This window comes from Pimephales promelas, chromosome 13, assembly GCF_988280905.1.
Source record: "Pimephales promelas chromosome 13, fPimPro1.hap1.1, whole genome shotgun sequence".
Taxonomy (NCBI): Eukaryota; Metazoa; Chordata; class Actinopteri; order Cypriniformes; family Leuciscidae; genus Pimephales; species Pimephales promelas.
This window is the reverse complement of record NC_142781.1, coordinates 21,533,001-21,560,049: the sequence shown is the minus strand read 5'-3', so window position 1 is coordinate 21,560,049 and position 27,049 is coordinate 21,533,001. Positions and strand designations below refer to the sequence as shown.

At 36.8% G+C, this 27,049-nt stretch overlaps 1 protein-coding gene across 2 annotated transcripts in view; it reads left to right on the top strand.

Moving 5' to 3' along the window:
- Positions 1-27,049, top strand: part of gmds (GDP-mannose 4,6-dehydratase) — a 64,058-nt gene that overhangs the window by 1,985 nt on the left and 35,024 nt on the right. The window contains exons 2-8 of one of the 2 annotated variants that reach the window (XM_039693141.2): positions 2,974-3,018; positions 3,451-3,538; positions 3,627-3,647; positions 4,235-4,344; positions 14,679-14,871; positions 16,371-16,475; positions 22,066-22,193. In XM_039693141.2, the coding sequence (XP_039549075.1) occupies positions 2,974-3,018; positions 3,451-3,538; positions 3,627-3,647; positions 4,235-4,344; positions 14,679-14,871; positions 16,371-16,475; positions 22,066-22,193 (690 nt within the window). The remainder of the gene's footprint in view (positions 1-2,973; positions 3,019-3,450; positions 3,539-3,626; positions 3,648-4,234; positions 4,345-14,678; positions 14,872-16,370; positions 16,476-22,065; positions 22,194-27,049) is intronic. The other variant, XM_039693142.2, reaches the window with a different exon arrangement.

Below are 27,049 nucleotides of genomic sequence, written 5' to 3'. Positions count from 1 at the left end.
GCATTGTCTGAGGAGCCTTTTTTAGCTGCTGGTATTGGTGGGCTACTTCACTGAAAAGTCATTTGATGTTTTGGTGTACAGAAGAATATTGCAGAAGAACTTGCTTAAGAGGAATTATCAGAGGTTTTGTTTTCAAGACAATGCTCCTTCTCAAATTGCAAAGACAACAAAAAAAGTGGCTTGAGAACAATTCTATCAGGCTCATGTTTTGGCCTGGCCAGTGTCCAGATTGAAACCTTATACTGAATATTTGGTCTCACATTAGGCAACAAATGAAATTTTTTTTTTCAATCTCTCATGAATTAACTATTTAAAGCCATTAACATTGAGTGGAACAACACTGACTCTTCTTCCTGTAAAAATCTGCAAATTTGGGAAGGCTATTCATGCTATACTTTATCAGCATTATTTGTGCTACTTGCTAATTTCCTCCCGATGAGGATATATATATATATATATATATATATATATGTATATATATTATATAACTATATAATATATATATAACTGAGGTCAGTAAACTCTATTTATTTATAAAATAAAAAAAATACATTAATTTAATTCACATTTTGAGGTGCTACCCAGAGAACACTGACGTGGTTTAATTGTGTAACACTGTGCCATTGGGTTAATTTTAATTGAGCTCTTTTGATTAACAGGAAAGACCAGCTTTTAACGTTCGTTTGGGTGCATGTGGTCAGGAGAATCTCGCATAACTTGAATGTTTGCTGTACGTGGTGTAGCAGGAAGTTCCTGGTTCCTCTCATCATAATAAAAGCGTCGACTTGGGCAGGGTGCAGCAAGCGAACAGTCAGAATGCAGTTTTCTTGATGAACAGCAGAGGGCGGTCGAATGACAAAAATCACTCAGATTGAAGCGCGTTTGCATGTTTTTTTGTGATACATTCTGTCCGATGCAGTTGAGAAAAATACTATTGATAGTGTTTACTTCTCTCACATGTCTTGCATCTGTTTTTGCATTACATGGTACATTGTAAATCTGGCCCAGTTTTATTGTTTTTTTTTTTATACATTTAGTGACATTTAGCATAACCTGTTTGAAAATGTTTTTGCTTACACACACTAGAAAACGGACCAGTCCGCTAAAATGTTTATGGTTTGGTGTCAGCAGACAACCGTCACTGGACGCAGTTTTCATTACCGAAATGAATAGTGAAAACTTCAATTTAGTGCCTTTTTGATGTACGCACTTAATTATTTTAAAATTGATGCGCCCACTTGTGGTTCACAAGGGAACACGGAGCCATTTGTTTGGAATTGTGCTTTGATGCGGTAAAGAGAGAAAGACTGTTTTACTGCGGTCACGGGCAAATGTACGGGACCTTTTTTTCACACAAGCAAATCAACACGCAGTACGTGCACAATCACAGATGATACGTCACAGACATAGAGACTGGACTGGTTTGGTTGGGCAAGTTAAATGGGCTTATTTGATTAGCCTTCATTCTTTCCTTTGCCATTTTGGTTTTCTCAGCATAAATGCATCCACAGTTTGCCACGAACAATTAGCCTGTGTCTAATGCAGAGGTCTGAAGGGCTGTAGATTTATCTTTAAGTTGTGTTAATGTATAAGGGTGATTGCATCGGAAAGTTTTTCCAAATTAGCCAGCATTTCTGAGATGTTTCGCACACGTGTTTTGACTCAATACAAGATTAAGTGTTAAACAATGATTTAAGTTTATAATTCAGACATAAAGTGATTAACCTGAGTGAGATGGTGGGTTACAAGATAGGCCTGTGTGTGCGTATGCACAGACTGGTTGGAATGTCGTGTCCGTCTAGGTTTCCTGTCTATGAACGTAATCTGCGGGAAACAGGCAACGTTTCCCAACAGTCTCAGTGTGACGATAAGCTACTTTTTATCAGGGTTATGAGTCTGCGCTGCAGTTGGCACTGCTTGTGTCACACACACATTATGCACAGAGAGCCTCAGGTGGTCAGACATTGAACGTTATGTATGTATACGGCCATTGAACGGTGTGAAAAGGAAACGGAAATGCAACTTTAAGCACATCTTTTCCTCCGCGGACATATATACTTACATTACAGGCACACACATGGCTGTTAGAGCTTCTCATTTTTTCCCCAAAGGTCTTTGGGACTCTGCCTATATCACCCCAGCAGGAAGTAGGGGGCGGAATGCCATGGCCGGGGCGGAATGTTCCAAAGTTCTAGAATGTGCGGTCGGGAAGTATGAGAGGGGGAAAAGGGAGAACGAGAAGGAGACAAGAATAAGAATGAAAGAAACTCAGCAGGCCTCGAAAGTTGTTTATGTTTTAGGTTAAAACATACCTTTAGGGTACGGCCGTGTCACTTTTTGACAGTCAGGTGGATTCAGCGGCTTAGACTGAGCTGTCAGACTTACTGACTGACATGATGGCCTTGTTTGCTTCATTAATACTCTTTGTCTATCTGTGTGTGATGCACACCGATGATTCAGTAAGCTTGTATTTCACTGGCTTACATTGTGATGTAGCTTTTAGAGGCACTCCTTACTTATTTGTGAGCCGTCTTGCCAACAGTTTTTCTTGCATTCTTTGCAGACTATGTATGGAGCTCGAGTTTTTTGCCGTTAAAAAGGATAGTTCATCCAATAATGAGAGCTCTGTCATTATTTACACACCCCCATGTTGATCCAGACTTGTATGATTTTCTTTCTTCTTTGGAACACAAATGAATATATTTTGAACCATAATGTCCAGTGGGGCAGGAACAGTTGTTTCAGGCAGAAAGTCATACAGCTTTAGAATGACATATGTGTGAGTCTCGACACGAGCATGTACGTGTGCGAAAATGCGTATTTGTATAATGTAGGCGTGTATTCGCTGTGGTCTGGCTCATGAAATTCAGAAAGAAATGGTCATTGTGTTGCATACTCTCTTGGGTAATGCTTGCCGTAAATGTGTGCGTGTTTCTCAAAACCCAAAATAATTCTCCCTCTTTGTGGTTTCAGGATGGATCCTACCTGGCTGAGTTTCTGCTGGCTAAAGGTTATGAGGTGGGTAAGCCAACGTAACCCTTAAAGACATCTTACGAACCCGCCACAAATCATTCCCACATTAATCTGATGCAAATCTGCCTCACTGCCTGTTAATAATCAAAAATAAGATTTAAACAGGCTGCATCTCATTTAAAGTTAAACTGTTCATTTTCTTTTTTTGTTTTGTTGCTCAAACAGTTTTTACAAATAAAGAAATGCTGTGTATTTGTGAAATGTTTCTGTTTTTTTTTTTCAGAATACTTTAAGAAAAAATTTCACTAGAACAGCATTTATTTAGCATTAATAGCAATCTTTTGTAACATTATCACTTTTGATTATTTGTCTTTTTTGAGTAAAAGTATTCATTTCTTTTTTTTAATGACCTCAAACTTTTGAACGGTGGTGTCTGTATCATGTTAGGTGAGATTAACTTTTTGGTGTTTTGGACAGGTTCATGGTATCCTCCGCAGGTCCAGCTCTTTTAACACGGGCCGGATTGAACACCTCTATCATAACCCTCAAACGCACACAGAAGGAAGTGAGTTTAACTTCCTGGCTATAATAAAAATCATGTTTATTTTGTTTTTAAAAGTTTACATTTCTTCTAACCTGTAAAATATCACTAGGTATTGGATCATCTAACAGTTGTAAGTCAGTATTCAGTATTTTATATTTTATTGTGTATGTATTTTCCGACATGATTTCAGTGTAAATGTTCTTAAGAAATATTTGGATGGTAATTATTTATTTTGTGTTGGTTTTACACAGTGGAAAATTTTACGGAATTTTACGGAATTTTATCCTGGATGGTAGAAGAACATTGACATGTATGTTTCAATTGGTAATAAAGTCACTGACTAGTCACTATGTAAATATTGCCATCCAAATAGATATATTTTCTGTATCTGCTTTTGAAAGGTAAAAAGAAATCAGAATGAAATTTAAAAGATGGAAAATTTTGCACGAAAATCCAGAGACAGACTCTGAATATTTCTTTCCAGTAGGTCCGGTGATGGGCAGCTCTATATATTTTTCCAAAAATGATTGTATAAAGATTTTAGACGTGGTTATGATCTCTTTGTGTTGGGTCGGGTAGCTTTCGCTAAGGTGACAATCTTTTAACTTGAGCAGATGTGGAGGATAAAACACTTTCTAAAACTTTTCCGGGCGGCGGTACAGCTAAATCAGATTGCTTTATGTGAAATTAAAAATGATTTTATTCCGTCCATCATAGACATGAAGTTGCACTATGGGGACTTGACTGACAGCACATGCTTGGTGAAGATTATCAATGAAGTCAAACCCACAGAAATATACAACCTGGGAGCGCAGAGTCACGTCAAGGTAAAACATCCTCATTCTCTCTGTATTTCTCAATCACACAGATCCTCTTTGTCTGCTGACTCTCAAACTCTCGTTCTGAACGGACGGGGACACACATGCTCACTGTGTGTTTCATAATGACTTGGGTTTCTTTCTTAGTGTCTGTGAGGTGAACAAATGACAATCCAAGTAATTCTTTAGAAAGGAAAAAGTCCTAACCAAATACAGAAGACTTTCTTTCACTCTCTGTTCCTTTACCCACACCCCTAATGTCTAGTCATCTGGGATGAGGTCAGGGGGATGTTAGTCAGAGAGTTGGCCATCATATGGTGTGTGTGTGTGTGTGTGAACTTCTGTGTGGGTGCTCCACAGGGTAATTTATGGGAAACGAGCACAACCGGCAGTTAAAGTGAGGGAGAGGAGGGAAGAGAGGAAGATGACTGAATAAGAAGATCAAAAGCAGAATGAGACAAGACAGTGTGGAGGGATATGAATAAGACATTAATATTGACATAATTTCCTTCAGATGCTCCTTCTGCTCTGATGTTCAGTCACAGGAAAAAAAACAATTAAAAGTCTTCATCTGGTATTAGAGAGATATAACAGTCATGTTTTTGCTGTAGCCTAATACATTTCAACCAGACTTCGGAAGACCCCACTCGTGCGGAATACGCTATGAGAGCAGAGATATTTATTAAGAAAGTGAATAAGGGTCGATTTTCATGTTGTCAAGCTCAATGAATCGTGCGCTTTTGCATTCCTCTGCTCTGCTTTGACATTACTTTTATATGTAAACATGCCCTGGACTAACATGTTTGACTGGTGCACTTTTATACAGCGTCTTTCGCCTGACGCAGCATTAAAAAATACGTTGCTGAAGTTTAATAAGTTCAAAAACACTCCACTTCCCTGCGTCTCGTGCTTTTAAAACATGTTCTGCCTTGAATCGCTCCTGGACTCGGTGAACAGGGACCAAATAATTATTTTCTTGGATCTGTTGTGGCTTTTTTGAGTCATTTTTGGTGGATTCAAGTCAGTTCCCCCTAAATTCACACAGGTGTACTTGCAAAGTTGCGTTTGTGAAATGTTTTGCTTAAAAAGTGCATTTGTTCTCTCTCTCTCTATATATATATATATATATATATATTTCAAATAGATGCTAATTGGTTTGATATTTTGTTTATATAATTCAAAGACATTCATACATTTTTAAACATGGCTTAACTGTTCAGATACTTTTTAGAGCCTCTGTTTGTCTAAAATGATTCATGAGCCTTAATGGTTGGTTTGTAAGGATGGAAAGATCCAGACAGCACCTGCAGGCTCACACTGAACACGTACAGTTAAATAGAGCAGCTGCCGTAATATGGAACTAAATAATTCAGATGGAAACTGACTGAGAAACACTGGCCAACAGACAGGCATCCATTCTAATAATAATTGGGAGGTGTTCTGGGTGTCCCATCAGGAGGATCATCTGCTGTGATGACAGATAACAGCAGGATGCTCAGTATCACAATAGAGCTTTAGTACAGCTGTGGCTCTTCAACAAAGAGAATAAAAGTAATTTAAGCACAGATATAAGACTGAGGGGGAGTAGTTCGTATGTAAAGATAGCTGTCATACCGCGACAACCGCAATCAGGATTGCAATGTGGAAAAATAAACAAGCTTGATTTAATTATACCTTCAGTTTAGGCTTGTTAGCTTGTAAATGTGTGTGTTCATTAAAGATGGGCGTTTCAATCAGTGACCGCTGTAATGAAGTGGTAGATCACTGCTACTCTCTGATTGTAGTTTACATTTTGTACTCACCGCACTTTGTTTGGATATGGCAAAAAGAGTGGCATAGAAAACACATACACGCACATGCTTGGTTTCCAGTTATTACACACAGGGGTCAGCAAAGTGCTATTTTGTTTGAGAGAGTACCGCTTGGCGGTTTTTGTAGGTTATTTGTTTATTCTTACAGGAATGTTTCAGGAAGAAAGTGAGGTGCTTTTTTCCCCTCCTTCCACATTCTGTCTTTGTCTGTGGGCATTCATAGTCCTGTTTGAGTTAGTCAGATGATTGATAGAAAGACAACAAGTGGAAAGACTGTAATGAGCTGTGATTGAATTAAAATAGTTATTGGGGTGTTCAGGTCTAATGTTGCACAGCAAAATGTTGACTCTATGTTAGTTCAACTGATTATTAATGTTGAAATGATTGTTGATTTATAATAGAGTTCAACAAACTATTCCTCCTTTTGCCCCTGTTCCTGTTTTTTTTTTTGATGTTCTAATAATTTACGTAGAAAAAAATACATATTTTTAAAATTGTTAAAAAAAAATGTTTTAAAAAGCAAAATTATAGCATTGAAAAATCTTTTAATTTGATCAAAGTATTTTTATATGTGCAGTGTACAGTACAAACATATACAGTGTGTGTGTGTGTGTGTATATATATATATATATATATATATATTAGGGCTGTCAAACCATTAATCGCATCCAAAATAAAAGTTTGTGTTTACATAATATATGTGTAACGCTTCCTTTTATAGTACAGTACTTACAGTGTACTTACAGTGTACTTATCTAGAAAGTACTGGCTACAGTGTACTTACGTAGAAAGTACTGGCTAATATAAGGTAAGTACATGGAACAGGGGTAGGTTCAGGGTTATTACCCAGTAATTGTAGTTACTAATACAAGTACATATTTACATGGGTAACTGGACTGTAAAAAGAAGCGTTACCAATATATGTGGGTACACTGTGTATAATTATTTTATATATACAAATACACACACATGCTTGTATATATTTAAGAAAAAAATAGTATTTATATATAAAATATTTATATTTATATATAATATAAATTATATATAAATCTGTATACAGTATATACATGAAAATATTTCTTAAATAAATACAAGCATGTGTGTGTATATATATATATATATATATATATATATATATATATATATATATATATATATATATATATACAGGTATATATAAAATAATTATACACAGTGTACCCACATAAACACAGACTTTTATTTTGGATGCGATTAATCGCGATTAATCGTTTGACAGCCCTAATATATATATATATATATAATTATAATTATGTGTTAAATAAAAGTTGTTTTATTTTTAATATTATTGTCACTACTACTATAAATTGTACTTAATTTACGTGCTATATTCAAGGAACAAATATACACTACCATTCAAAAGTGTGGAGTCAGTATGATTTCATACTTTTATTCAGAAAGGACACATTAAATTCATCAAAAGTAACCTTGATGCATATTTATAATTCCATTTTAAAAAGTGTATTTTAAATCAATGCTGTTCTTTTAAGCTTTCTATTCATCAAATAATCCAGATATGATCAAAATATGAAGCAGCACTACTGTTTTCAACATTAATAATACTAAGGAAAGTTACGTGAGTTTCAAATCAGCATATGATTTCTTTAGGATCGTGTGAAACTTAAAACTGGAGTAATGATGCTAAAAATGGAGCTTTACCATCACATGAATAAATAAATAATGTTTTAACATATATTAAATATTACTGAATTTTTGATCAAATAAACACAGCCTTGGTAAGCAGGAAGCACAAGTGACTTATTTCAGAATCACAAAGCCCTCACTGCCCCCAAAATTTTGAACAGTATCTCTTTAAATGGAGTAGTGCTAAATAATGATTGTTTAATATAATCTAAAATGACTTTGTGTATGTGTCTGGATAAAAATCCCAAAATATCCATCAATTGTAATAATTAATTTATCACATTAAAATGGAAAGTCTATAGCACCTGTTAGACATGCTTAACATGAGGTGAAAACAATAAAATAACACTGCATTATTCAGATGGGATATACCAGCTTCAGGAGGTCTTTGTGTGCAAGCTCAATGGAGAGATAAAGGCTTTATTTACATGTGAATGAAAACGGTTCTGACTTGCATTTCAGCATGTTGTTTGGCGGCAGATAAAGAAAAGCCGTAAACCATAATGTCGACTTTATCACCAAAAAAAGCACAGTGTGCTTTACATTTGGATTTTTTTAAACCTTGCGGTTATTATCAAATAACCACAAATGGAGCTGCCTTGTGGGATAGCAAACTACAATTAGTCACATACGACCACATCAAACTTAGATGACATGAACTTGGATCACATGATATAGGCACTTTTTTTTGGCTGAGATTGTGAGGCAAGTAACAAACACACAAAGGGCTGCAGAGTGTGTATTTGAGAGAAGAAAAAATGAATGTACCCTGTTTGATTAGAGGAACTTGATGTTTAATTTAATTCTTTCCGAATCACTTTTTTCTTTCATTTTAAATTAATTAAACAGAGAACACAAAAGAACATCTGTGGTATTTGGGCTGTGTTGTTCTGAGTTGACCTCTCCGTCAACTCCAGACAGTTAGTATGTTTCTATTTGACTCTGAAAGTCTCATTGTGAATGTTTTTGTGTTTGCACACATATCTCTCTTGTAGTGCTGGCAGAATCTGTTTGCTCATAGTGTTAGGTAGGGTGTGATTGGCATTAGCTTTGTGTTTGTGTTTGGATTAGTGCTAATATACAGGTGTTGGACTAGAACGTGTTTTGTGTTGGCTTATGAATGTGTTTGATGTAAAATATACTGTAAATGTTGTCTAGGTAAGGCTTTTGGCATTGTATACATGCTTGTAGACACGCGTAATACAGCAAATGACGAAGAGAATGCCGGGGTGACACACTGAAAGATAATTCTTTCAGCTCAAGAATCATTTCCGCTATGACGACAGCATTTTTTATTAAACTCGCTGTTATAGGAGACTTTGTGTTACACTTAGCCTAAGTTTCCTTGTTTCCTAATAGGGTATCTAGAGGATACCCACATTAGGCAAAGGAATGAGTGTAAGATCTGTCAGTTAGTAGTAGTACACATTGTGTTTTTTTTTTTCTGGCAATATTCAGTCTAAGAAAATTGGTTAAGATAGCTTGACTTGTCAACATCAGCTCATGTAAAATTTTGGGAGGAGTCTGATTGACACTCCATGGAACATGTGAAAAATATGCTAGTTTTTGTGAATTCAGTGGGACGACGCTTGATTGAGAGGTGGAAAATAGCCGTTTGCAGAATAAAAGCAGGTATTGCAATGAACAATTCATCCTTTGTGTGGTACAAACTGACACATTCCTGTCTCATGCCCTGCCCTAAAGGTGTTAACATTTGTCAAGAGAAGCCTTTATTATATACTTGTGTTGATTTGTACATATTCTTATTAGAATTATTACCATTACATCATGTTAAGATGTTGAACAGAATAAAAATAAAGCATGCTGGTTTGGATCATAGCATTACCAGAGCTGTTGGCTCAAGTGACTGGAAGACTAGGATCAGGAAATATTCAACTGCAGATTAGTATACTGTGTGATTCCAAAGTAAACTCTAAAAATGATTAATGACATTTAGGAGTATAATTAATGTTAAGTAGGATGCATGCAAGAGAAGAGCTTAAATTCAAAAACATAAGCCACCAGTTATCACGTGATATTCAGAGAAATGTTATCAAAGGTAATCCTTTACTCAACGTTTCTATTTTACGTCTTTTGTTTCATGCAGATTGGTGGAAAAATCTCAAAGCGCCACGTTGTGCTTTTTCATCTATCGCAGAAACCTCTCTGCTTCCTTTTTAAGCTGTGCAAATTATTGGACTCTCTCTGGTGCCTTTTGTCTGCATGACCTTTAGATCTGTACTCGGTTAGGTCAAGATATTCAAGCAACAATAAGAATATGATATTTTTTTTGCCCCGGTAGCTTAAATTTGTACTGCACTGACAACATTTTTACAAGCCTTAACACATAAACATAGAAACATATACTATGTGTGTTTGATCAATTTAAAGGGATAGTCCACCCAAAAATGAATGTCATTTATTCCTCACCCTCACGTCAATCCAAACCCTCAAGTCTTCCATTCGTCTTCTATACACAATTGAGGATATTTTTATGAAATCTGAGAGCTTTTTGTCCCTCTTTTGACCGCTACACTACTACCACTTTGTTGCTTCAAAAAGTTCATAAAGAGATAATAAAACTAATCCATATGAATTGAGCAATATAAGAGGAGACACAATCACTTTGTATGATGGTGAACCAACCCTTTAAATTTCCAGTGTATTTTTATATTTTAGTTTAGTTTTTGTTATTGTATTGTCACATTGTCCAGCTAGATGACATTACCTTTGTGGTGTTTTTAAATCAGAATTTGCAGGGGCAGTCTTCAATTTAATGCAGAGAACAAAGTACTTGCATTATGACAAATACTTTTTCAAGTCTTTTATTTATAAAGAAGCGGGTATGAAGGGTAATCGATTGGACAAGTGACAGTCAGTCTGAGATTGTGAGTTGGATTATTTCAGACAGGTTAGTGGATGGCATGTAATGACAACACGCATTTGAGGGTAAAAAAATGATATGGTAATGAATTTGGTCTGCAGAAGACCTACTAGACACCAGAGTCTATAATTACAGCTATTCATAGCTTGGAAGCATTCATCATCTTCTCTCAAAATAAGCAGGTCAAGCACTCGTAGTTGATATTGTGTTGCTTTTTGTGTTAATCTGAAGCGCATTCTGCACTGCTCAGTTCTTTTAACACAACAAAACTGAGGCGGATGCTCAACGTTGCAGATTTTGGCATTTTAAACAGTTTGTTTAGTATAGTTCAAAGCAAACAGTAGGGTAAAGGAGCGCTTCCTGGATTTCAAAGTTTGGTTAAAATAGAGGTGTTCTTGGATGGGAAACTGTATATTGGTTTTTAACTCCCAGAAGAAGGCATGTAGCTGAAACGCGTTGGAGTTTTTTAGATGGTTAATTTGACCAAGCCATGATAATAAAGGCTTTTTAACTTTTCTACTTGAGAGTGCCTTGGAGTTCCCTTGCCTTATTGTTAAGTATAGGTTCTTGACATACAGATAAGCACACACTATTGCTCACCTCATTCTTTTGAGCTCCTAAATGACAGCACCTGTCAACTGTGATGACACGTGCTGTGTGTGTGTCAGAGAGTTGGTTCAGTCAGAGACCACTCACATGTGGTAGTTGTTGGTTGCTGTCAGCGCAAGGTTAACTGTCAACTGTCAGGAGCTGAACAAAACCTTGTGTGTGTCTGTGCTGTTCTCAAGCAAATGAAAGAGCATGATGAAAAACGTGTGGTCGGATTACGCGGACTGTACTACACTCGTCACTTTAGAGGTGTTTGCACAAAGCCCAGACCTGAACACCTTTTTGGGATGAATTTGAATGCCGACTGTGAGCCAGAACCCATCAGCCAACGTAAGTGTCTGACCTAACTGATGCTCTTCTGACTGAACAGGGACAAATCCCGCAGCCTTGTTTTAACATCTAATGGAAGGCCTTCCCAGAATAAATTCATGTCATTTTTTTTTACCATGTGTTTGAAAATAAATGTTCACCACTTGTTGTTTTATTTAGTTTTTTGTTAGTTTTGGTTTATTTATTTATTAAATATGTATATATATATATATATATATATATTCTTATTTATTAAATGAATATTTTTTTTATCTTATTTTCTTATTAAATAGATTTTTTTAAATAAGTTTCTTAATGATCTTATTTGATCTTGTTTTGTTTTTATTTATTTTTTTCTTATCTAAAAACGACACATTAAAATGAAATTTAATGTGATGATTTTAATTTCTGTTTTAATTTTTAAATAAATTAGAAAATAAAATACGATGCTTCTCTCGTTTAAAAAGAATGAATTAATTGTATTTCATTTTAATTTAAATCAAATGACAAAATAAAATAAAAATCCCTAGTTTTGTGTCAATGAAGCCTTATTGATGGAGCTGTGGGGCTATACGAGACAAAGATGGTTGAGGTTGAGAAACGCTGTCTTCTGGAAACAAAAGATGTGGTAAAAATAGAGCTTTGTTTTTACAAGGATGGAGACAGTTTAAGGACTAAATGATTCCCTAATTATTGGCAGTCATGGTTTCTCCCCTCTCTCCCTCGGCTTTCACACACTCAAGCTTGTATTAGCTCTGCGATTGCTACAGACAGCTTGCGCCTGGGGCAACCCCAACCGCAGCCCATAATGATCCAGGCTGTTGCCATGTTTACATGTGTGTTTATGTTTGAGGGAACGAGGGAATGATGAGGTGAGCGTGTCTGGTTGAGCAGGCAGAAGAGCGAGGGAAGTTGGTGTCATCTCAAGCATAGATTTAATTAGCTGATGAATTCCAATCCTGACGTGCCGAAGCCGTGAGGAGTGAAGGAGTAGTATCGATTGGGGGGAAGGGGGGGTAGGTAGAGCCAAAAGAGAAAAGGGTGTTCGCTTGTGCTCGAGTCGCCTGGGGCACGGGGATTTTCCCAATGTCAAACATTACTTCTGCCCCCCTGACAGTTCCAAGTTGCTGTGGAAACACGAAGAAATTGCTTTCGCTGCACAATTTTCTACAAGTGTCCTACTCACTTTGGATAACGTGTAAAATGCGGCAGCACTTGCACAAACAACAAAATCCCTGTAATTTCCATGTCTTTTCCTAGCCTACAAATGCATACAGGGAGCAATTTGGAGTTCGCAGCACGCTCTCTTGCATCAACTGCAACGGCTACTGCTACTAGAAACAGCTGGAACGAACAAATTACGGTATCGGTGTTCCTCTAATAGCACTATTTTGGCATATTTGTGACATTTGTAATCAGTGTCCTGGCTGTTTGTTTGGAGAAAACAATGCGCAAGAAATGAAAATTGCTTGCGGGGTGGCAAGATGCCGTGAATGCTCTCCGCAAGGCACAATCTAAAAACATAAATCTACTTGTACCTGACAGAAACATGTCTCTCTTAGTTCTAACTGGTATGATTGAATGTTCTGGCTCACATTTTCGAGCATGTTTGCACAGTCCAAAAAACTTAAGGTTAATTATCCCAGCAACGGTAATGATAGCTATTGGACGACCGCCAAGCAACACATCTAAAGTCAATCCTTTGCAGCATTATAAGGATTATTTTGAAAGCGGTGCGAATTTGCGTTGCGAAGACACTTGAATATATCGTTTCAGTCTCACGATAATCAGCTGTCAGTCACTTTTTGTTTTCATGCTGAGGTGTGGTTGCAGATGCGCACTTGGTTACTCCAGAACGAATTCAGATCATGCCTGTTGCAGAGTGTTTGTCTCATTGGAAAATTGTGTAGGTGCGATTCTGAGAAGTGTGTGTCAAATTTGAGGAACAGGTTAGATTAGTTAGTCTCTCCTTCTCTTTCTTTTGCTCGGTCCCTGTCTGTCTTTCTCACCGTATCTTTACCATCTCAGTTTCAGTCAGGGATTCCCCGGCTCGCTTGTGTTTGGGAATTAAGTATGTCTGAACTCGTTAAACTAGAACAGAGACCTTCTCTCTCAAAAACACATCATGTAATAATTCAGTCGCTTGATGTAGCACCCCAAACTATTTGCAATATTAAAGTAGTTCACCCAAAAATGTTCATTTATTAACTAACTCGTACATATGTTACATATCCCATGACTTTCTTTCTTTGTGGAACACATGGTTGTTGTTAATGGTTGTTTTCTTCCGTGCCGAATACAATTACTAGGGACTTACTGTCTATGCGAAAGTACAAAATTGGTATTGTGCACATTATTAACCTTACAGAGTTTTGTGAGAAACAGGCCTAAATTAAAATCTAAATTTACAGATAATATTGACATCTGCTTGTTCTCTTTCCCGCTTTCATGATAGAAGAAGGGACGACTGATTTGTGGACATTGTTCTTTAGAGTCAAATCTTATTAGTGAATCAGTTCACAAAACCTTTTGAGGTTCAGATTGTTAGTTGATGGTCAGTTTTGTTCATGTGATAGTTCAAGCACACTATTAATTCAAACTTGAGTGGTTTCTTAGATAAAGCGACTTAATGTAAAACAGAAAAAAATGCAGCATTGTCAGATATTATTTTGTTGTTGTTTTGATAGCTTGCAGGTCGTATGCAACCGATACAGTTATTCATACACAACATTTACATGCGCTAGAAGACAAACCCTTTGATACTCTGTGTGTTTTCCACTAACAGCAGACCATGCAACTCTATGCAAACAAAGACACTTGATATCAACCATCAAGGTCAAGAATGTTTCTCTCAGCTTTGAGGGTTTTGTGCCGAGTTTTATTACCAGACACTTACTTTTTTCCCCCCATATTTCCTTAAATTATGTTTGTTGACTTTTTGGCTTAAGTTATGTTATTGGGTTATGTCATAACACTGAATTTTATTTATCCATTTACTTGTATACTTCTGCATTAAGTCTTATGCATACACGCTTTATGTTTGCCAGATCTCCTTTGACCTGGCTGAGTACACCGCAGATGTTGATGGGGTGGGTACACTTCGGCTGCTGGATGCTGTGAAGACCTGCGGTTTGACTGACACAGTCCGCTTCTACCAGGCCTCCACCAGTGAGCTCTATGGGAAAGTACAGGAAATTCCCCAGAAAGAGACCACGCCATTTTACCCACGATCCCCTTATGGTCAGCACATACACTTACACTTAAATTTTTTGGTATATTTATAAAATATATACACTACCGTTCAAAAGTTTGGGGTCAGTACGATTTCTTTGAGAGGGATTAATAGTCTTATTCAGTAATGCAAATCTAAATTCCCAAGACTGATAAGACAACTCACCTTTATTTATACAGACCTTTATACAATACAGATTGTTTCAAAGCAGCTTGACAGTGATTACAGGAAAATATTCAGCGATGCAAACGGTTCATTTCGGCTGTACAGCCGCTCTAAAAGAAAAGTTTCATTATTCAGCTGAAGTCAGTTTAGTGTTGATTTAGTTCTATTGTAAAGATTATCAATTATTAAAGCGGTGATATAATGCCCTTTTTACAAGATGTAAAATAAATCTCTGATGTCTCTGAGTGTGTATGTGAAGTTTAAGCTCAAAATAACCCACAGATATTTGTATATATGATGTTAGAGCTGTCACTTTCTGAGGGTTAGCAAAACGCACCGTTTTGTGTCTGGCCCTTTAAATGCAAATGAGCTGCAGCTCCCGACACAGTGGGCGGAGCTTCAAGAGTGCAGTTCCAATTACCTCACAGACATGCTAAAATGCCAGAAACTCTTTTGACTTTTATGTTTAAACCGGAGTTAGACAAAGATGGAGAGACTAAGATGAAGTGACAACATGTAGAATACAACAGGACATTTCTGAATGGTTAGTTGATGAATTTATGTTGCTGATGTTGAGTTAACTATCTTCAATTAGCTAATTCTGCTGTTCCCGGGGGCGGGGTTTATGTAAATTTTAGGGTTAGTGATGTCCCTAACCCGGGAGGAAGCTTGTGCAGTCCCTACCATCCGTTTGTAGTAGTCCTTAAAAAGCAAATATCTCCCCTTGCTTTGAACTTTGAGCGTTGTAACTTTACAGATGTTGTTTATGCTCAAACAGCAACATTACACTCTTAACTAAAGTTAGAAAAGTGAAATCCTAATCAACTACCCCTTTAAATTAGTACACCGTTTTCTCCAGAGCTGCTTTATAGATTAAATGATGTCATCATCCAGCTCAGTTCTTGTCTAATAGTATAAGTGCAGTCAAATCAATAATGTTGTTGAATGTTAAATTGATCAAAAGTAACAGTAAATACATTTATAATGTTTCTGCAAAAATATTAATGTTTTAATAAATATTAAAAAATTAATTGGAAATTTCGCTTTGCCATCACAGGAATAAATTACATTTTCAAATATATTAAAATAGAAAGCTTGAATTTGAACTTGTGATTTTCATGAAAGAAAATGCATCATTGTTGAGCATAAGAGACCTATTTCAAAAACTTTTCAAAACATCTCATTGACCCCAAACTTTAGAACTGATGTGTATGTATTATTATATATTTTATATTTAGAAAATCATCATGTGTCTGAATTATTAATACCATTTCTTTAAAAGTGTTATTGCAGTAACCTTCTGTCTCTCCCTTGATTGTATCTCTCTCTCTTTTTTCCACAGGTGCTGCTAAGCTCTATGCATACTGGATAGTGGTCAACTTCAGGGAAGCCTATAACCTCTTTGCTGTGAATGGGATCTTGTTCAATCATGAGAGTCCTAGAAGAGGTCAGAGTTTAAGACGCACCACACACAAGATCTGCCTACTTACTGCAGATAGTTTGTTCTAGTGCAGAGAAACTACTTTGCTTGGGGGCAACTTTGCATTAAAAGGCCTGGTGCTGTATTTTCATTTTGGTTTGAAAAATGTGCAGTAACCAACAGCCATTGCTATGTGTTAAACTCGTAACTTTATTACCTTGTTCATCAAACCATATGATGCATATCATTTTGTTTTTGGTCAGTCTTAACAACTCTACTCACTTTTAAAACAAATTAACAGTGAGAGTTTAAAATTTTTTATTTTTTTTCATCATTTACACGCCATCATGTCGAATGTACACAAACAAAGATATTTTGAAGAATTTTTTTTTTTTTTTTAATTTCAAGGGTGAACTTTCCCTTTAACTTAATTCAACTACCCTACAGTTCAAAAGTTTGGTGTCAATAGGATTTTTTCTCTCTTCTGCTCACCAAGGCTGCATTACTGTAAAAACAGTAATATTGTGAAATACTTTTACAATTAAAAATACGTTTTCTATTTCAGTCTATTTTAAAATGTAATTTATTCCGGTGATGACAGCTGAATTTTCAGTTGTCATTACTCCAGTCTTCAGTGTCACATGATCCTTCTGAAATGCTGATTTGATCAAGATACATTAATTATTTTTGGTTGAAATAAACGTTTAACATTTATTTGCATGAAAGAACTTCTAAATGAAGTGTGAATTGTTGAAACCATTATACATTCTTTGATGAATAGATTTATCTAATGCTGGAAAAAATCTCGTTGTTGGATAGTACTCTATGCATCCCTGCACATGCAACGATATGATATTCCAAGAAAATAAATTCAATTTAATGTGGTTTAATAACCAAAAGATTTGGTAAAAGATTTTAGGTGTCAATTTAGTGATAATTTAGGTATATTTAGGTGTCACGCTGACGTACACTGTGCGCCGGAGAGCTGGAGCTGTAACACAAAAGCCTATGAAATGTACCTTATTAATATCATTTCATTTAATTTTAAAATTCATCAATATAATATTGTCTCAATATTTTAATGTTTTATTCAAGTAATGATTAATAAAAAAAAATAAAAACCCTTAACTAGCATGAAATAAATGTTAGAAAGCTGTAAAGTAATTTCTGGTTTTAACTCGGTCGCTCCCGCACTTTCACGCGAGCTCAGTCCTCTCTGCAATGGATTTTGGGAAATAGTGTTTCAGCAAGTGTACATTGATTGCACACTTGAATTCAGAGAGGATTGTGGGTAAATGTAGGGAATGATGTCGTTCTCTCAGAATTCGGACTATAGCGGTTTCTGACAAAGCTAATAACAGTGCTGCAGACTACAGTAAAGGAAGTGGTGCAAGAGTCCAGAGAGAATGTTGTGTGTGTGGCCAGCTTCAGTGTGATTGGCTTACGGGGGAGTATCATGACATAACATTTGGTAAAGGGTGCAGCCATGACATCTTCTCAACAACAAGAGTGTTGTTCTGTGCCCCCACCCACAACCTCAGAGCACAGGAAGAGCAGTGATATCATCCACTAGCGTTAGTTGCAAGGATTTTTTACGCCGGTGAGAAAAACATTGCCAACTAGACTTTTAACCGACTGTGTGTGTGTGTTGATGGAAGACGAGGAAAAAGGGAGTGCAGGGGCGGAGGAGGGTTAGAGATAGCTAGACAGGGGGAGAGATGGATGGGATAGTGTGAAAAAAGCCAACTTCATTTCCTGTCCGATCGCCGTGGTAGCCTCCCGTCATTGGGCGGGCCGGCGATGATGAGTTAATCTGGTTTGGAATTCACTTCGGAATTTCAGCGGTGTCCACTTACACCAATAAACAAACCAGCTTCGAAAGAGTTTACGAAAGATGAGAAGAGTAAAATAATCTGTTACAAATCCGCCACAGACGTCTGGGGTGTGCGTGCATGTGAAAGTAGTTGCACTTTGACACCTATTCAGATTCGTACGTCTAATAGTGTGTAGTTCTAGATGAGAGAAATGGTCATGCCAGTCAATCAGACAACATCTAAAGGGCTCCTTCATTACACGCTCATCTCTCGTCTTTTTTTGTTTGCTCGCATTCCCTCTTTCCTGTTGAAAGACGAGCGTTTTAAGAAGTTAAACCTCTCCAGGTGAGAGGGGCTGCACCTGTATGAAGGTGTCGATGGACCTCTCGCCTATCGCAGACATACACGCGCGCACGTACACTGCTGGATGAGCTGTGAGATGTTTTGCTCTTTCACTTCTTGACTACCCACCTCACACACCTGTGTTTGTGTTGTCGTACAGTCATGGCAACAAAGAAGGGAAGTGAAGGAGATGTTCCTTTAATGTCTCAAATTAAACATCAGTCCTCACCTTGTATCTCTCTCACTCTCTATCTTTCCTACACACTCCCACATGCACACCAAAGCTGGCATAGTTTGTCACTTTGCAGGCCAGTAGTTCACATTTTCTTCATGTCCCGCAATGTTTTCACTGGCCCCAACACAATTATTTTTTTATTATTATTATGTCATAAAAATATTATAGAGACAAATCTCATTCTTGCTAAACAAGGTCAAAATTTTATTTTCAATCTTTGTCACGTCACGTGACCTATATTTTGATTGATTGATTGAATACTAATTTGAAAATAGTTTTCTTTTTGTCTGTAAAAAAGCTTTTTTCTAATGTAACTACCTATGATTTTCAGGTATGTGAGGTTAATTGATTTATTTTTACATAAAAAAATATTTATGATACAATTTATTATATACCTTATTTTTTTATGGATAGCATTTTATATTTTACATTTATACATTTCATTTTTATGGAAAAAAAACTGTTTAAATTCTATTTTTATTATACATTTTTACATATGAATGTATTTTTTATTTTTATAAAAATTCGACTCCCAGGTCTGCAGGTCATCTGCATTTTTGTTACTGTTTTTCTGTTTTGCCACCGCAACTTTGGCAGAATGCTGGTTCTGAAAGAGATCAGGGTGCTGGTGTGTGTTTTTTTCATTCGTTTAAATGAACGTGACAATCCAATGGTAGTGTATGCGTTCTTGTGTGTACATCTGCATAAATGTGTGTTCAGACATGTGTCAAGGAACAGGAACAGGGCCTTGTACTGACAGTCGTTTTTTTTTTCACTTGCTGGAAATATCTGAGTGTCAGTGACTGATAGACCAGACATCTTGACTGCACTTTATTTCCACCTGGTTTGGCAGGGCGTCTTTCCATCCATTAGAAATTTCGCCTAGATACTCGACATCACCCTTGCTCATTACTCTTAAAATGTGCATTGACAGAGCCCGGGCAAATTCCCACTGCCAACACGCACACCTGCAGGTCTGCCGCCTGTTTTGAGGCTTTGCCGTGCTCTTGTCCGCATAATCACGGTCTAAACCAGCCCTAAACTGGGTTGTTTTAGACTTGATGAGAGCTCCCTGCGGTCGACTCCCTGCGACTCTGCTCCTCGTCACAGCTTCCCACCGTGTGCTAAGAGACGGCCTAATTACACTCCGACTGGAAACAGGAGCCGGTGCGCGGAAATGGCCTGTCTTGGACTTTTAAACACACTTGCACACAGACGCATAGCCGACCCATTATTGCTGACCAGGATTTGGTCAATCGGCTACGATTCGCTTTTTTTCCCCCCCCTCTTTTTTTTTTTTTAAAGAGTGAACCGAAATCAGATCCTTGAGTCCCCCCTGTGGTGTGTCTGTGACGACGGATTGACCCGGCTGTTTACAGTGTGGTATTTTAAACTGTTCTTCTCGTGCCAAGCTCACGCACCTGGTCGTGAGCTGCGTTTAGCACGGATTAGAAAGAGCCCTTTGTGATAGCAGCAAGCCCGCGCACGGGGGGCCCATGACGGACATCCTGCCGTGGAACCTTACCATTTTTTAAATTTTCATTTTAGCTTACTTTATGGATCAGGGCCTAGCAATTAAACATGACCCACTGGCTCAGAGCCACTGTGAAAAAGTTTCGGGTCAGTGCTATATCCTCATTTTTTTTCATCACTATTAGCATTTTAGTAACTTGCAAAAGTGAAAACATTGTCATTTTTCATTTGGTTGCGAATTCTGCTTACTACAGAAACTATACATTGCCTTTTTTTTATAAAGAAAACTTAACGTTTGATAATGCGATGTATGTGTGAAGTGTGTAATAAATAATTTTTTTGAACATTTAGATTGCATTTGGCAGATGCTTTTATCCAAATTAACTTGCATTGCATATAGATGCATTCATGCATTTTCATGACCTGGTGGCGTAGCTTGCGCCATGATCTACTGTTTGAGCTACAGGAGTGCTTAAACATTATTTTAAATAGTTTTCAAATAAATCTATATTTATGCATTTGACTGAGCTTTTATTCAAAACCATTTATAAGGCATGTAAGGCATTTTAACAGTTAATACATTTCCTGGGAATCAAACCCATGATCGTGGCACTGCTAGCACTATGCTCTACCTTTTGAGCTTCAGGGATGCTTATAAATGATTTACTAATAAATTTACATTTACGCATTTGGGAGACTCTTTTATTCAAAGCAATTTACACTGGACTAAAAGTAGACATTTTATCAGTGATTTTACCATATGAAAACTTGCTGGAAATGAATATTGAACAAAAGCTGAAACAGTTACATTATTTAAAATGATTCACTTAGAAAATGTAAGAATAAAATTATGAATTTAATTTAATAAAAATGTGATGTGGCCAGTGGAATACGATAGCAGAGCAAGTATAAATCTAGCCTAACCGGGCAATCAGAAACAAAAAATCCTCTTTTTTTACTCTTGAGTGTGATGTAACCACCAGTGCCCAAGAAAAAAAAAGTGTCAAACTTAGTGTAAAAAAGCCTTATATATTTGTGCTGTAGATATTTGAGAATATCAGTGACTCAATTTAACAATGTTTTGCATGGGTGAATTTGAAGGTGACTTTTGTTTTGCAATAATAGGGCATGATCTTCCCGGCATCGCTGATTTTCTAAAGAAAACTTTTACAGCCAAAAACGCACACACATGCAGGCTTTAGCCCAAGTCAAGAGCGTAATAGTCGTCACTCACTTATACACTTAAAGTAAGTGTGTTCCTGCTCTGACCTGGGCCTGGTATTATAGGCGGTGGAAGTTCACGTCTAGAACTCCCAACCTCTGTCTGATTCAAGCTATAGCGCAACTCAGCAGGACATGAGACCGTCCAAGGTTTCCCACAGATGAAGCATGTATGTGTATGTGTGTGTGTCTGGCAGCTCAGTAGGACTTTGGACTGGCTTACAGATTCTCCAGGGTGGTCGACCGACTAGACAAGAGTTTGATTTTATCCCTGTGTGTGAATTTTAGTGCGTTTTTCTGCCTGTGTGTATGAGAGGGACACATTAACTGTTCGTATTGGCTGAAACACACAAATTTGCACTGACATTATGTATGGGGTGGGGTGTGGTGGTGGTGGGGGATTCAAAAGGGGTTCTATTGACGGGTACAAGAAAAATTAAAGAATGAAAAAAATGAGGGAGAGAGCCTGACGAGGCAGAATGAATGTGTCATACTAATATTTGCTCAATCTTTGTGTACATGTTAATTTCAGGTTCAAATTTTGTAACTAGGAAGATCAGTCGCTCTGTGGCGAAGATCCATCTCGGGCAGTTGCAGTGCTTCAGCCTGGGCAATTTGGACTCTAAGCGTGACTGGGGCCATGCCAAAGATTATGTGGAGGTACTTGCACACACTCACAAATTCTGTGTTCAATTGTTTTGAGGACTTTTTACATGTGATTGTGTGTATGACTACAAATAGCAATTAATGTACATCCACCTCTCCGATAGACATCAAGTTCTTCCATGCTACATTACGCACCAAACTGTTGTCTGTATGAGTCTGTTGTCTATGTGAGAGCTCCTTGTATTTTGGACTCAAACATCTAACAAAAATCTCATTTAGACTCATTTTAATTTAATCAGATGATCAACATATGGATTTAGCATTAGTTTGACATGAGGGCATCATTTAATTAAAAAAAAATAAATATATAGATAGTAGGGCTGTCAAATGATTAATCGCGATTAATCACATCCAAAATAAAAGTTTGTGTTTACATAATATATGTGGGTGGACTGTGTATAAGAATTTTATTTATATAAATACACACACATGCTTGTATATATGCAAGAAATATTTTCATGTATATACTGTATATAAATATTTTTTTTCTTAAATATACATGTATGAGTGTGTACATATATATATGTATTAAAAAAATTATACACAGTCCACCCACATATATTATGTAAACACAAACTTGTATTTTGGATACGATTAATCGCGATTAATCGTTTGACAGCCCTAATAGATAGATATCTCTATTTATTTATTTATTTACTCTATTTCTTACTCTAATCTTACTCTATTTACTCTATTATTACTCTATTTATTTACAGACCTTTAATATTAATTAATTATATGAAATCTGATAAATCATGAATCTACAGTATGTTCAAAGACAGGCACTCGTTATCTATATTATATAAAAATGGTGCACATGCTTTTTATTACATGCCCTACTTTAAAAATCAGAAGTTTGAAAAAGGGTTGTGTGAGATTTCATTGCATTAGGTCTGTTGGATTGCATAATTGATTTCTAGTTCTCATCATTTAGCTTGTTGTTACTGTTGATACAATGTGCATTCCTGTTTAATAGCTGTCTGCGTTCTTATTTATTACTGTTTTTATAAGCATTACTATTTGTAGTAATGACTGATACAAAGTGTACATCAGTTCAGTTGTCTTCTGTTTCTATTTTTTTAAAGAAAGGAATCCAGTGGTCACATGTTATTTCTTCATAATTATTTCAACATGTATCAGACAGCTTTTTATGATAAAGATAACAAACTTCCTGATGAGAGCCAATCCAGAATGAGAGCAACAGTGCATGAAATCATCAGAAACCTATTGACAAATGATTATTTCTCTCTTGTGGAGTAGCAATTTACAACTGCACTTCCAACTTCAAATTACAAGTTCACCACTCAACTTGCTATAAATGAAATAAATAGATATAGAACAAATAGAAAAATTATTTATATTAATATTTCAAATATAAAAAAAATATTTGACCGTTTTACTGTAGTTTTGATCAAATAAATGCATAATTGTTAAACACTAGACTTCTTTTAAAAGCATTAACAATTCTTAACTTCAAAACTCAACTTCTGAATGGTTGTGTATAGCCGATTATATAAAATATATAGTGGAAAAAAGTAATTTTATATTCATATAATCAAATATACAACTACACTGACCTAAAGGATTATTAGGAACACCTGTTCAATTTCTCATTATTGAATTGAATTAGGGCTGCAACTAACGATTATTTTGATAATCGATTAATCGGACGATTATTTTTTCGATTAATCGATTAATCGGATAAAAAATTATATTCCATTTTTTGGTTTATTATAACAAAATAAAACCCTAAAAACCACACTCTTTTGTGTGTTAAACAATCTACTTAATACAGACAACTTCATTATAAAGAAAAACAACAAATAAAAAAAATATATATGACCATAACCTAAGACAAAAATGCTATTGTAAACTAGATTAGTGGATAACTCAGCAAAACTTAGCCTAGAAATATCACAAGTGCACAATAATTTTATAAAATCTAAACATTTAGTGAAAAAAACATTCCTTAGTGGGGAACAAATAAGAGACAATAAGTGTAGCACTAACTCTGGTAAAACGTACACATTGCTCTTTGTATTGTTGTTATACATTCATGAAAAACATCGTAAAAATCAGATGCACAACTGTTTTAAATGTAAAGCACAGCTGTTTAGTGAGGAAGCAAAATATAATAGATAGGACAGAACAAGAAAGGCTATTAATAAGCTTTCATTGCGCAAAAGTATTATGACATGATTATGAAAGAGCTGCACAAAGTGCTTATGCGCATCGCGAGCGCTGAATGATGCGCTTGAAGCAACACGGAGTCACAGGGCGGCGCGCAGCTCTTCAGTGTCCGCCGCATTAAAGTTAAAAGCACCAAGGAAAGAGAAAGACATATTGACTGTGTATTATACAGTATCTTTGCAATAGTTTATTAAGCCTTTTCTTTTAACAGTTTTAAATTTCAGTTAGGCTACTGTGCACGTGAAGAACAATTATACTGCGCCGAGTCTACTCTAGTGTTGTGATCTAACAGACACTCAGTAGAAAGTGATTAAGTTACAGCAATACAAGTCTAGCAAGATAGAAAAACCATCATAGACCTTTATCTATGGATCAATTATAATAATAACAACATTGAATCATCTTGGAAAGAGATCATCATGTTAACTGTTGTAACGCGACGCGCTGTTTGAACACCGCATAGAGAATGACTGACAGCCGCAGTGGAGGGAAAAGCTTAGGTTAACTTGAATTTAATGACTTAAATATACATTTCTCTCTCACATTATACTATAGCATGGCTTCATAAAGTATACACGATTAATGTAGGTCACCTATTTTGGTTTCAAAACGGCGAATTCACCGAAAGGTGAATGATTTTCGTGTATACTGCATATTGATAGCGGTTTCCTGATGCCCGCAAATTAGTTCAAACTCACGGAATCAAGAGCGCGCATGCGAGACAGAAGATAATGTGCTCCAAACCGTCCGTGTTGCGCGCGCGAGACAGGGTAGAGCGGCGAGGGAGAGAGACTGCATGTGCGCCTCGTGAAGCGCATGTAAGAAGCGCATGTTCCATGTAAACAATCCCCGTGACGTAATCAGACCAACTAATCGATAATGACATTCGTTGACAACGATTTTCATAATCGATTATAATCGATTTTATCGATTAGTTGTTGCAGCCCTAAATTGAATTGAATTATCTAATCAACCAATCACATGGCAGTTACTTCAATGCATTTAGTGGTGTGGTCCTGGTCAAGACAATCTCCTGAACTCCAAACTGAATGTCAGAATGGGAAAGAACGTTGATTAGAGCAATTTTGTGCGTGGCATGGTTGTTGGTGCCAGACGGGCCGGTCTGAGAAGTAACTGGGATTTTCACGCACAACCATTTCTAGGGTTTACAAAGAATGGCGTGAAAAGGGAAAAAACATCCAGTATGCGGCAGTCCTGTGGGCGAAAATGCCTTGTTGATGCTAGAGGTCAGAGGAGAATGGGCCGACTGATTCAAGCTGATAGAAGAGCAACTTTGACTGAAATAAACACTCGTTATAACCGAGGTATGCCGCAAAGCATTTGTGAAGCCACAACATGCACAACCTTAAGGCGGATGGGTTGCAACAGCGGATGGGTTGCAACAGCAGAAGACCCCACCGGGTACCACTCATATCCACTACAACTAGGAAAAAGTGGCTACAATTTACAAGAGCTCACCAAAATTGGACAGTTTGAAGACTGGAAAAATATTGCCTGGTCTGATGAGTCTCGATTTCTGTTAAAACATTCAGATGGTAGAGTCAGAATTGGGCGTAAACAGAATGAGAACATGGAGTTCTGAAGGCGAAAGGGGGTCAAACACAGTATTAGTATTAGTATGGTGTTCCTAATAATCCTTTAGGTGTGTGTATATATTCAGATTTGGGAGTATACATTTATTTTGGTCTGCCATATGTATTTTTACCTTGCACTTTCTTTTCGATTTGCTTGTAATTACCCTCTGAGTGCACAGCCATGCTGTCGTGTTTATCCTGGATTAGAGAGACCTAGTTCCTTTAGGTTTTTGCCAGAGTGGGAGCTTCAGGTTTGTGTGTATGCGCACACATGTGTGAGCCGCTCCAGGTTTCCTGTGGGAACGCTGGTATTCCAGGCGGCTGAATCATGCAGCCAGGTTTATGTGGCTCAGGACTTGGGCAGATTTCGGGAAATCGGACCAATGCTGTGAGTGCGTGTGTGTGTGTGTGTGTGTGTGTAGATGGAGTAGATCAGTGCGGTTTGCTATAGAAACAGTCCATGTATTCTACTCCATGTATTTTACCTGCAGGCAAAGTGCGAAAATGTAAAAATCTTTTATCATATCCATAGGTTTAATTTTTTTCAAACAGACAGTGTCAATCATATTTTGTTGGCACTGTAGATTCACGATGAATCCACATGCTATTGGAGTCTGTGCAAAACCTTTAATGAGAGACATAAGACCTGTTGGACGGTGAGTTTGTTGTGATACGCGATTTTGAACACGTCAAGTATCATAAATGTGTGTACACAACAATTTAAAAATTTGCGGTCAGTAGGATTTATTTAAAAAATAATTTAGCTGCTGAAAATTCAGCTTTGCCATCACAGGAATGAAAAAAAGTAGTTATTTTAAATTGTAATATTTCACAATTTTACTATTAGAGACCCAAAACCTTTTAACTGTGCTGTGTGAGATCAAAATCTTTTCTATTCATGTCTGTGTGCCCAAGTGTGTATTTTGAGTACAAGCGTACAGATATGACTCTATGTAGTTGAGGCAGTGGGAGATGAACACTGTATGTTTGTGTAAACTCTTGAACCGCGGGCAGTTTTAATTGGTTCGCTGTTTGTATGACTTAATAAGCTGTTTGAAGCGTGAA